Source organism: Leuciscus leuciscus, assembly GCF_965113295.1.
Source record: "Leuciscus leuciscus genome assembly, chromosome: 12".
Lineage (NCBI taxonomy): Eukaryota > Metazoa > Chordata > Actinopteri > Cypriniformes > Leuciscidae > Leuciscus > Leuciscus leuciscus.
In genome coordinates, this window is record NC_138736.1 from 16,687,358 (window position 1) to 16,700,995 (window position 13,638).

Below are 13,638 nucleotides of genomic sequence, written 5' to 3' on the forward strand. Positions count from 1 at the left end.
AATCCTTACTTTATCTATGCTTTTGCACTGAGCATAACAAAGTAAGACTAGGCTAACAGCATAAAATGGCATTTTCAACGTCATCAACCTCTTATAATTGTGTTGTCAATCCTCTCCATGGAAAACACGATTATATGAGAAGTTACAACTGACTTGAAAGGGTTTATTCTCAGCAGGAGTTTGGAAACAAACAAACTCTAAATAAGTGCACTGATCATATTAATTAAAAAAGAACAATAAAAAAGGCCGCTAGGAGCTTTGTCTTATTTAATTGCCTCTAATTTCTTTTTACGGTAATTCTATTTACTCAAATTAACAAACTCTGCTCTAGTGATAGACTTTACACCTCTCCTCTGTGGTAACAAAAGAACTAATGTCATTTTGTTTTTACTTTCTAATTATCCTTATTGTGCTTCCCCTTTGTTGAATTTAACAAACCAAGTCACTTTGAATTTCAGCAGACTGAAGTAAGGGTGGCTGTATTTGCTTGTAATTAGACTAACAAGCTGTCTAAAATGGGCGCCTTTGATTTAAATGCAAAGTATGTAGTTGTCTGTTCTCTACTTGTTGCATAGGAACAATATTACAACAAGGCTGTACTTTTCTTAAGCAACGGCTTCCCACTCTGTAATTGCCTATTGTGAGTCATTCAGTGGACAGGAGAGGTTTGGCTCATAGAGCTAGACACATGGACACACCACACGATACATACTAATAGCTCATGTGCAGTGTGATTTATGAAGCAGATTTTTTTATTTTCTGAGAAAGAATATGAGTGGTGTTTGCCAATGCATAAGTCAACACCATTATGCTAGGGTGGTTGCTTTCTATTGGTCAGATCCAACAAATATGAGCAATAGCCCAGCTAACAGGGAACGTTCTCAGAACTTTCTCTCAAAGTAATGGACAAATATTCAGCAATGCTAACAGAAAAAGTTATCTAGTCTTTCATGATGTTCCCAAAATGTTAGCGCAAAAACGTCATTTATACATTGTTCATGGAACATTGTGTTCTGAAATGTCTTTTTTAAATGTTACAATTTTTTCCCCCCAGAAAGTTCAGAGAACATTAAAAAAATAACCCTTATGAAAATGCACCATGGTTTTACTGCAAATAAAACCAAAACACTATGGTTATATGGTAACCACAAATTAACCATGGTTTTGCTATACTAACCATAGTTTAACCATGGTATTTGTAGTAAACCAAACTGGTAATCAATCCGCCAAAAAACATGGTTACTACACTTTTACTATATTTCTATAATTTCTATAACGTTCTCATAATGTTTGCAAAATGATAAAAATTGAATATTCCTTTAACGTTTTTATAAGAATTTTTTTTTCATTTTTTTTTTTTAAATATGTAATATATTGCAAATTTTGATCGTTCAGAGATCATTCAGAAATAACAGTTTCATAACTTAATGGGAATTTTTGTTAGCGGAGGTGATGCAGTCTTAAAGCCATAATAATATAACAAAAATGTACTGTCTAAATTAAGTGTTGCCTGTACAGGTATAGTATGCTTTGCTCCTAACTTTTGATTTCTTACTGAGATGTTACAGTTATCAAGTTGAAAGTGCAATTTATAAGTGGTGTGGATGTTTGCCATTTTTGAACAGGATGAGTTTTATAATAAAGCGCTTCTGCCATCTACTGGTTCCTTTCTCTGTGTTCATGTAAATAGATATAGTGGTACTAGTCATTTAAATTGTTAAACTGTTCATTTAAATTTAAATAATCTACCTCAAAAAATAGTAATGAGATATACTCATAGAAAAGAGTAAAAAAACATTAATTCTTGAAAACTATTTTGTGAGTGTATGTGTGTCTACTCAACCATATTTTGGTGTGTGTGTGTCACACATGTCCTCACAAGGATAGTAAAACCTGGATTTTTTTTACATTGTCGGATCAAAATTTTGGTCGCTATGAGGAAAACAATTTATAAATCATGCTAAATTTTAATAAATAAAAAAACACCACTAAATGTTTTTAAATGTCATTTTAGTTTAATAAGATCTGTTTCTGTATAATATTTTTTCTGTATAATTTTTTTTCTAAATGTCTATTTATGTACTTCAACTTATCTTACATTAGTTGGCAATGCAACATTTCTACTTTTTACGTTTTTTTAATTGTAAGTTTTTATGTAAGTCTTTTCATGTAATATTTATGTTTTATTTCAGCTTTAATGTTTTTATGCAAGTTTCAGTTAACAATAACAACATAACAATAGCTAGTAAAGGCATTAAAGTTATTGAAATAATGACCAGTTACAGGACATACGATATGCAACAGAAAGCTGTTTGGGTTGAAAGTGAAAGTTTGAAATTTACATTTATTCATTTAGCTGACGCTTTTATCCAAAGCGACTTACAATTGCTATATATGTCAGAGGTCGCACGCCTCTGGAGCAACTAGAGGTTAAGTGTCTTGCTCAGGGACACATTGGTGTCTCACAGTGGATTCAAACCCGGGTCTCTCACACCAAAGGCATGTGTCTTATCCATTGCGCCACCACCACCGCCCAAATTTAACTGAAATTTCTCTAATGGTCACATCTCAAGGCTAAATTGAGACAGAATTCTCTTGGAGGCAAATGTTTGCTATTTCTTCAGATAGCATTATTAATATGGCTAATGTCTGTGTTTTCATATGGCATGAGGCGGGCTTACGGGATGTTGACAGGGAAATACCTCAGCTGTGGTCTGAGACCCCCTACAGTTCCTGTCTCTGTGGTGCCTCCAGGTCAAGAGAGGGAAAAGAAACTCACTGAATGAATAGACTACTTGTTCAGGAACAACTGTATGACTATATGTCTTTGTGATACAACCAGGTTACATTTTTAAATCACTTCTTGTTAAAATAAAAATAAATGAACTTATTCTGAATGGTCAGTTTTACATTTTGTGTAAAAAAAAAAAAAGTGGATGCTATTTACTCTGGGTGTAAATAGAAGTAGATGTTGTTTGTACCAAGCATATTGTTTACATTGTTTTCACAAATGCAAATATTGATATGATATATAGCCTATAGTAGGCTAGTACTGTCGTCACACTACAGTGTGAATAGATATAGGCTAGTATACTGTTTGATCTTAACATCTGAGCAATGGGTGGGTGGAGTCAGAGCTATTTGCTCTCAGATGAAGTGTATCATTAGGTGTGTTGCCACGTGGTACATATAGTTTTCTCATCGCTGGTCTGGAAGGATCAATCACAGCTGTCGTTTGTGATTAGACGATGAAGCTATGCATAAAATAGAGATTATTGGGCGGATTTTCATTTATGTATCAGTTAATAATCCTCGAAATTTAAGTATAGCCAACATATCTATCTCCAATGACACATGTCCCGAGGTTTGAACACTGGTCTATAGATCTTTCTTAGTTGTCACGCGCCCCCTGCAGGAAGACAGAATAGTCTCATTCTCTTAGAAAAAAGTTATTAGTTGGCAACAGTTGGATCAGAGCAGGCGCGCGCACGCTGTGAACCTCTGCAGTTTAGCAATGATGATGGTTAAAATACTGCCTCAGCTTCTCATTTGCTTTTGGATAACTTTGACATTCTGTTTCGCCGAAAAAGCTAAAGAAAGGAGCGCCCGGCAAAGAGACGCGGAGTTTACTGACAAGGTAGGCTAAGATACGTTTTAAAGAAATGTTAAAATGCAAACCCAGGTCAAAGACAGCGAAGATGCATCGTACCAGATGATAGGCTGTTGGCTATTCCCGTTGCGGGAATATTCCAAAGTGGCTTTTCACTTTAAAGTTCTCCGTTAGCCTACTTATGATTAGTTTGATTAGCCTACGTTTGATTGGAAATTTCAATAAAACTTTAGTTCATAGGGGAAAGGCAGAATTCAGCCTATTAATGGATTCAGAGAATAGGTTATAATTAAATAATTTATGTTAATTAGTATCGTGTTGCTTTTTTTTCTTTTCTTTTTTATTGCGCTAAAATACACACACACGGTTTCGGGGACTCACCATAGGCGTAGTGATTTTGCAAACTGTATCTTCTATTCCCTAACACTACCCCGCTACCTACCCATCACATAAACCTTTTTGCTAAAATATGATTTAGTATGTTTATTAGGCTAATCCATTTCCTCACAATGTAGGTGATCTCGGGTTTTTTATTTGGTCCCCAAAATGTAATATAAACCTACACACACACACACACACACACACACACACACACACACACACGTGTACACACGTGAAGCCCAATGAACAATGGCTTCCCAGACAGCAACATAGTGTTGGTCCAGATCCGGCCCACATCTGGTACGCATGGAATCCACATGTAGGCTACCAGATGTGGTCCGGAACTCGGCCGACGCAATGTTGCTGTTTGGGTTGGCTTTGTAGTGATGTTTGAATCGCTAACTAATTATTGATTCGGAATTCATTCAGTTGAATCGATTCGCAAAGCGTTTGTAAGAACACGATTGTAAGAATTTGAATGGGAGCCAGAAGTGGATGACGTGTTGTAACCATAAACAACGCAAGAGCTGACGCATATGATATGTTGGCCTAATCTAAAATTATTGTCGGTAATTAAACATCGACGGTCGAAATAATCGTCTCAAAAGAACCAGCTTTTTGAACTGTTTCATTGAAACAAATAGATCCGGCAAAATTCTGACTAGGCTACTCAATGCAATGGCCATACCCTCAAGCGACTCTTTATAGAAAATGCTACATGCGGTAGATTTGTTTCGTGATCACAGTTTAATCTAGCCTATTGAATGTATGAAATTATGTATAACGGTAAATGGACCAACAGTTCTGCAAACCACACACAAACCTTTCAAGTCAAAGTATTTGGCTATATGCAAATAAATAAAGTCAAATTAATAATAAGATGATGATAATAATAATATAAAAAAACAGTGATAACAATATACTGAATACCGTGTTATTGCTGAACTGAACAGTCCAAAATGTAATGAATGAATGAATGAATAATAAAAAAAAATAAAAATGCAAATCAAGATCCACCTATCTTTATTAACTGGTAAGAGTTTCACTCAATTAATTTAATTTAATCTGATTCATTCAGCTGCTCACTTTGGTAAAGTGGTGACAGATGCTTAAATTGAAATGGTGTTAATTTCCACAATGGCCAAGTGTGATCAAGATGACCTTTGCATAAAAGACCTTTGCATCTGTAGCTCAGTGGTAAGAGCATTGCGTTAACAACGCAAGGTTGTGGGTTTCGATCCCAGGGGATTGCACATACCTATGTATAAATGTATAGGATAACGCAATGTAAGTCGCTTTGGATAAAAGCGTCTGCCAAATGCATAAATGTAATACACTTCTTGGTGAATTTTGAAATGCTTTTGGTTGGCTAACTTTAAAACGCAAGCGAGTAATATCTAACCAAACAGAAAACTTTCCACATTCTTATCAGTGGATGCAAACAAACCACACCACTAAGACTCATTTGGATTTTTTTATGTCCCACTGGTGTATACATATATGATTCCATAAAACCTGTGAGAATTGGCCTTGGTCTGTAAAACCACCGCAAGGCAGCAATAGAGAACTGTCATTATTGAAAAACCCCAAGAAAGTGGATTAAATTTACTTACTGGATGAAAACACAAGAAATCTGACAAAGACTAAAGGCCAGTTCAAACCAAGGACGATAACCAATGATAAAGATATTGTTTTAAAAATAATTCAAAATGTATAAGAATAGCAGAGTCCACTTCACAACTATAATAAAAACGGCAGCTCATGGATGATACAAACATTTATAGCCAATCAGAATCCACCTGATTTTAAGGAGCTTGAACATTTAAAGCGGCAGACAGCTTAACTGCATACAACTTTTAATAAACAGAAGTTATTGTCCATTGGTGTAGATGCTAATATAGCTATCGTTATAGTTATCTTTATAGTTATTGTTTTTGGTGTGAACAGGCCTTAATTCAGATATTTTATTGTTGTTATTATTTCAACAAACAGCAATATATGATTACAGTGTAAGAAAAAATCCTCCAAATTTTCAAAAGTCTGCCAGAATACCTGTAAATATTCATGTCTTGTGTAAGAGCTATAGCTTAAAGGTATAGTTCAACCAAAAATGAAAAATATGTCATCATTTACTCACACTCAAGTTGTTCTAAACCTGTATTACACAAAAGAAGATATTTTGAAGAATGTCAGTAATCAAACAGTTGATGGGCCCCAATGACTTCTACAGTATGCAAAAAATAATAATACTATGGAAGTCAATGGGGCCTATCAACTGTTTGGTTACAGACTTTCTCTTTAAAATATCTTCTTTTGTGTTCAGCAGAAGAAAGAAATTCATACAGGTTTGGAACAACTTGAGGTTGAGTAAATGATAACAAAATGTACTGAAAATGAACTATCCCTTTGAATCAAGTGAACAGGCTGTGACTGTGGTCAGGGGATTTAACACAAGTTCTTCATCCAATTTTATGTTTTCATTGTTTTTGCCATTTCGGCACAAATGTATCCGTCTTCAAGAAAACAGGGTCATGGTGCTCTCCCACCCACAGCGGACTGTGCATCATGGTGAATCACTGTCATCCTCATTAACAAGCCAAAAGACTCTGAAAAGTACTGAAATAGTTTCATGCCTCTTTTCTTCATGTTTTTGTCATTAGTACCAGCCATGCATGCAGGGTGTACCTGGAGTGCAAGGCAGGGATGGGAACCCGGGGATAAATGGCATTCCAGGAACACCAGGAATCCCTGGGAGAGATGGATTTAAAGGCGAGAAGGGAGAGTGTGTGACAGAAAGGTTTGATGATCCCTGGAAACCTAACTTCAAACAGTGTGCTTGGAATTCATTGAACTACGGCATTGATCTAGGCAAAATAGCTGTAAGTATTATGTTCTTAAAGGAAGAGCTATTCAACTCCCTTATATTCTCTGAATGTACTTTGCTCATGGGTTCTCAGTTTTGCTGCCATGTTGTTTTGGACTAGTCATAAATGGTATGTGACTAATGACTCTGGAGCCTCAGGAAATGACATCATCACAACACTTATTGGCTGATGGCCCTACGATAACATTAACAGAAAACCTTCGCTAGTGAAAAAGGTATAAGAAGGGGCAAACAGGGCTATGCCAGCCAAACTTTAAGCTTACGACTGTCACATTTCGATGGTAAAATGAATAAATAATGAATGTGTGAGTATATCAACAAAAAAAAAAAAAAATGACCACCAATATGTTTGAAAAACCATAAGGTTTTCTTGAGCTAATAAATCATTTAAAACATAAATAATTAACTTAACAATAACAATAAGGTTCCATTTGTTAACTATGTACACTGGTTAACATGAACTAACAATGAAAAATACTTCTAAAGCGTTTATTAATCTTATTTAATGTTAATTTCAATATTTACTAATGCATAATTCATTAACTAACATTAACTGATGGGACCTTACTGTAAAGAGTTACCCAATAAAAATGATAAAAAATACTTATTTTATACTTAATATTGGTAGTTCTCATCTCAAGTTCTGAGGATACATCATTGATCGGACAGTCACAAATGGTCTAGCTGCAGAAGTTCAAATATTAGCACAACCAAAGCTCAAATTGGATCTGAAAATTCTGTGTGCACATATGATCGGAACTTCATGCAGCTCTCATACTACTCTACATTGGAAATGAATGGCTTCCGTCGTTTGTTGGAGATGAAAAGTTAAAAGGACAAACAGTTAGCCCTGTCCCAAACTCACACCATTGGTTGAGCCAGAAGATAACATGCTCAAACAAACACAGCAATGTTTTAAAAGTGCTACAGTGTTCACAGTCTTCAGGAAATCAGCTGACAAATCAAACGGATTGGAAGCATTTTAACATCCCCAAAAAAATGACACACTTCACCTTTAACATCAATGGTAATGGCTTTAAACGTGAGCACAGCAGTGATGATGTAGTTTAGGTCAAACTTTAAGTTCGCATAAGCCTGGTTCCCTCGACAAAAACTAGGGATGCACCGATAACACTTTTTCCAGAACGAGTCCGATACCGATTCTTTAATTTTTGATACTTGCCGATATAGAGTACCGATACCTGTATTTTCACTGCATTTGTAAAAAAAATTATGTATTGGGTAGAGAAACCAAAAGAATATGAATCATATTAGTCTATTCTATTGCTGTATCATATTTTATTTATCATTTATTAGCATAATAATATATTTTTAAAAATTATATATTTAGAGCTGCTTCAGCAGGACTCAGTGCTGAGGATTGGATGAACATAATAAGGCTGTGAAACCAGACTAGCATGATGATGTTTAATGTCCCAGACAACCTCTGTAGTCCCATTTAGACATTTGTTAGCAACTGCCTTTATCAAGACAAGTAAAAGTTGTAAAAGTTGTACAAAATTACAAGTGGTGTGTTACTGATGTATTTTATGTCATGGACTAACATGTGAAAATATGTTGAGTTTGGATTAAACACAGACCTCATTTCAGGCATTTTACCAAAAATCCATTTAAAAAAACCCATTGACTTCAAGGCGCTGGAACAGGAAGTGGTAAATAGAAATTTGTTTCCGAGATTTAGCCTACATTAATACATGCAGCACTCTATTGTTGCCAAACCAAAATAGTCTATAACACATATTATACTATAGACATATACAGCTGTGTTCAAAATAATAGCAGTGTGTTTAAAAAACGGTGTAAAGCTCAAAATCCTCATAATAATTTTACTTTTATTTCAATACACGCATTTTTCTTTACAAAGTCAAACATTTACTGTATATACTGAAAAATGCTTGAAGATTTAGCTTTCTTGTGAATCACTGAACTAATATTTAGTTGTAACCACGGTTTCTGAGAACTGCTTCACATCTGTGTTGCATGGAGTCGACCAACTTCTGGCATTCCAGCCCAGGACGATTGCACTACATACCACAATTCCTCTGCATTTCTCCATTTTTGCCTCAAAAACAGCATTTTTGATGTCACCCCACAAGTTTTCTATTGGATTAAGGTCCGGGGATTTGGCTGGCCACTCCATAATGTTAATCTTGTTGGTCTGGAACCAAGATGCTGCTTGCTTACTGGTGTGTTTGGGGTCGTTTTCTTGTTGAAACACCCATTTCAAGGGCATTCCCTCTACGGCGTAAGGCAACATGACCTCTTTAAGTATTTTGATGTACTCAAACTGATCCATGATCTGTTGTATGTGATAAATAAGCGCAACACCATAGTATGAGAAACATCCCCATATCATGGTGCTTGTGCCATCATGCTTCACTGTACTGTGGCTTGAATTCAGTGTTTGGGGGTCGTCTGACAAACTTTCTGTGGCCCCTAGACCCAAAAATAACAATCTTGCTTTAACCAGTCCACAAAATATTGCGCCATTTCTCTTTAGGCCAGTCAATGTGTTCTGTGGCAAATTGTACCCTCTTTAGCACGTCATTTTTTCAACAGTGGGATTTTGCGGGGGCTTCTTGCCGATAGCTTGGCTTTACATAGGTGTCTTCTAATTGTAACAGTACTCACAGGTAACTTTAGATCTTCTTTGATCACCCTGGAGCTGTTCATTGGCTGAGTCTCTGCCATTTTGGCTATTCTTCGATCCATTCAAATAGTTTTCTGTTTTCTTCCACGTCTTTCTGGTTTTGGTTGCCATTTTAAAGCATTTGATATCATTTTAGCTCAGCAACCTATCATTTTCTGCACTTCTTTATATATTTGACCCTCTCCAATCAACTTTTTAATCAAAGTGCGCTGTTCTTCATAACAATGTCTGGAATGGTCCATTTTACTCAGATTTTCAGAGAGAAATGCACTATAACCACCATGGACAGTACAGTACTCCCGTTGTCCTTAAATAAGGGCTACTTGTTTGACACCAGTTTTTTCAGAATGAATAACCTCACTAATTGAACTCCACACTGCTATTATTTTGAACACGCCCCTTTCAGCTAATGATTCAATTACACAGAATAAGCAGCATTCATGTCATGACTGTTGGGTCTGTTGTTTTTCTATTACTCTTCTACACCTACTAGTAAATTATTTGCCATGTAGAAATATAATTTCTACCAAAAACAGTGATTTATCTGGTTAGTGATGTTGAACTGCTATTATTTTGAACACAACTGTATAGGTTGCCTCATCAGACATTCATTCAGTGATTTAACTATGGAAAATGACTTGATTTCTCTGTCACAGGAGTGCACATTCACCAAGCAGCGTCCAGACAGTGCTCTGCGTGTGCTGTTCAGCGGTTCACTCAGGCTTAAGTGTAAGACGGCCTGCTGTCAGCGCTGGTACTTCACCTTTAATGGGGCAGAATGCACTGGACCGTTACCCATAGAATCCATCATTTACCTGGACCAGGGCAGCCCTGAACTCAACTCCACCATAAACATACACAGGACGTCCACAGGTATCATTTACAAACTATCTGCATCTAATCTGCAAGATAAGGTCATTTTTTAATTTTTTTGTCAGTAAATTGCAAAAATGATACAAATTTTACATAGACAAATAAGATAAACACTGCTTAGACACTTAAAAAGAAACTTAACGTGTTAAAATGTATCTGTGCAATAGAATTATTGTAAAATGTTGCCAATAAAATTATTAATAACTTATTTCAAACTTATTTGCTTGGATCTTATAATTAACTACTTAAATATATATTAGGGCCTAATTCATTCCCATATATTTTCAAATAAAAAGCTTGATGTTATAATAATATTTTTAACCATTATACTTGTTTATGGCTGCATGTGTGATTCAGACGCTCTGTAATTATGCAGATATACATTTCACATCTATTTATGGCTTTGTGGTTTCCAAAATATGGCACATAGCAAACATAAAATGGACTCTACACCACCAAAATATACATTCCATTAAAACATACACTCCACATATATTGTGTATTTACAAGAGTTTGTTTATTTAAAACTCAATTTTTTAACCACGTTCATTAATCACATGACTGACACTTTCTAATGATCACAAACTGTTTAAAAAAAAAAAAAACGATTCCGTTTGAAATACCATTCTTTCATAACCATAATCCACTATCGTACACATTTCATATTTTTGAACGCAGAAAAAGACTCTCATGCAGATTTCTTTGTCACATGGATTCCTCTGAGTTTTCTTTTGTGTGGTCGAAGGCAGTTTGGCAGTTTTCGTAACCATCTATGCTGCAATTACAGAGAGACCAGAGGAATTTGAGAGCTCTTTGTGGTTTCTCACCAGCTCACATCTCAGCATACATCTTATCTATATACAGCGATTTTAATTCATTTAGCAAAACTGAACACTGAATAGTGCACACAGACACGCACACACAAAAACAATTCCAGTGAAATATATGCCCTAACAGACATCACAAATAAAAAAATATAAAAATTGTGATTTTTATACTTGTTGAAATTCTCTCTAATCGCAATTAAAAACTGTTTGGATGGATATATACAACGTGTGATATTCATTATTTATAAATAACTTGACAGCACTATTTAACCTGTGATTTAAAAATAAATAAATTGTGACTTGTTAAAATACTTAAAAAAGATCTATTCTTTAGTAAGTTCAAATAAGTTTTTTCCTTAAATAATTTTTATACTATATGTGTTTGTGTGTGTTTATCATTAGGTTTAATATTATGTTTAATCATTATGCTTATATAATTGATTAATATTAAATACTAATGACAAAAAAATGCAAGAGAAATTTGTGTCTGCCTCTGTAACAACTGCTTGTGTTTTTTCTGCCAGTCGAGGGGCTCTGTGATGGGATCCAGGCTGGTCTGGTGGATGTTGGGATATGGGTGGGCACTTGTGCCGACTACCCTCGTGGTGACGCATCTACAGGATGGAACTCTGTGTCCAGGGTGATCATCGAAGAGCTTCCAAAATGAGCATCCCTTCTAACTGATCACTGTCGCTGTCACCATGGCAATAGAAGACAGCGACATCATGTTCCTTTCACAGAAAGGACCTTCCTCATAGAAATTGGACAAATTAAAACTAATAGTGTTGCTTTGAGTCAGTGCAACTCTCATGTATTAGATTATGATTCTCCGGCTCAGTTAAGAGGGACTCAGTATGCTCAATTTAGATAGCAGACAATTAGAGAGAAATAAGTATCATGTTAGTACTATGGTTCTTTGGACAATACCATGATACAAATTTGAATGATGAAAAAGGACCTTGTACTATGTAAATATCATGGTAAAGGAATATGGTATTGAAACAGTACCATGTTGTTACCCTATGATGTCATCACTGTACCATGTTATTGCCATCATTTTTTTATGTAGAGAGTCCAACAAAGATGTTCCTTGCTTTGCTAATATTTATTTAGTGGTCTTCTTTGTGCCTGTATGACTAGAACTCAACATATTTTTGTATCCATTGTGTTTTTTTTTTTTTTTTTTTAATGACCAAAAACTATGAAGAAATAGTCAGGGTCATGTTTCACTTCATTATTAAAAAAAAATTATGTGGAAACAAATCTCAATTTATTTAATGTAATATATTACTTTTCAAAAGTAGTTTTTTAAAGAACTTAATACTTTTATTCAGCAAGGATGCATTAAATTGATAAAAAAAAAAAAATCAAATAATGAAAAATGTTCTGGTTTCCACAAAAATTTGAAGCAGCACACCTATTTTTAATATTGATAATAAGAAATATCAACTCAGAATATTAGAATGATTTCTGAAGGATCATGTGACACTGAAGACTGAAGTAATGATGCTGAAAAATCAGCTTTGCCATCACATGAATAAATTACATTTTATGATATTTAATATTATTTTTTATTATAACAATATTTCACAATATTACTGTTTTTAATGTATTCTTGATCAAATAAATGCAACCATAAAGGCCTTTTCAAAAATGTTAAAAACCAAGGTAACACTTTACAATAAGTTTTCATTTGTAAACATTAGTTAACTACATTAGTTAACATGAAGTAACAATGAACTGCACTTCTACAGCATTTATTATGCTTAGTTAATGTTAATCTTAACATTTACTAATACATTTTTAAGACCCAAAGTTGTATCTATTGACATTAGCTAATGCACTGTGAACTAACATGAATATGAAAATTTTTATTAACTGCTGTAAACATATATTGCTCATTAATACCCCCCCCCCCTCCACTATACCTTTAATAAAAAATACGCTTAATTAACGCTTTTATTAACCCGTTACGCCATATACAAATTTTTTCCACATATACGTACAGTACATGTTGAAAAAATAAAACACATTTATACATATTAAACTGCTTGTTAATAAAACTAGTTGAGACCAACTGCTTGATAATTAGCTTAAAGATCTGATGAAAAAAGCAAAAAGCACCACATAAAATGGGGTGTAGATGGGAAAATGCAGTGAACTGCACTGTGTAGCATGACTAAGGCTTGGAATGTCTGGTGTGGTTTTGAAGTAGTTTTGCAGCTGTTTTGCTGCTGAGAATTCAATATAAAAGAGAAATCGGAGTACTGTTAGTGCAGGTTAAGATACACTGACCCACAACGTTATAGTAACTTAGAAATGTGTCAATGACTGCCATTGCATTAAAGATAGCAAAAAAAGACAATTAGTATTGTCTTTGACACTGTGGTTT

At 34.8% G+C, this 13,638-nt stretch overlaps 1 protein-coding gene across 1 annotated transcript; it reads left to right on the top strand.

The window, feature by feature from the left end:
* Nucleotides 1-3,258: 3,258 nt before the first annotated feature.
* Nucleotides 3,259-13,135, top strand: cthrc1a (collagen triple helix repeat containing 1a). Its single transcript, XM_082185274.1, has 4 exons — nt 3,259-3,637; nt 6,652-6,870; nt 10,203-10,419; nt 11,771-13,135. The coding sequence occupies exons 1-4, from the start codon at nt 3,515-3,517 to the stop codon at nt 11,911-11,913; spliced, it is 702 nt and encodes a 233-aa protein (XP_082041400.1). The 5' UTR covers nt 3,259-3,514; the 3' UTR covers nt 11,914-13,135.
* The last annotated feature ends 503 nt before the right edge of the window (nt 13,136-13,638 follow it).

Bases quoted from the DNA above. Each gene is read 5' to 3' on its own strand.
- cthrc1a (XM_082185274.1), top strand. From the start codon at position 3,515: ATGATGATGGTTAAAATACTGCCTCAGCTTCTCATTTGCTTTTGGATA. The intron at 3,638-6,651 runs GTAGGCTAAGAT...TTTTGTCATTAG, and splicing joins ACGCGGAGTTTACTGACAAG to TACCAGCCATGCATGCAGGG. The intron at 6,871-10,202 runs GTAAGTATTATG...TCTCTGTCACAG, and splicing joins TTGATCTAGGCAAAATAGCT to GAGTGCACATTCACCAAGCA.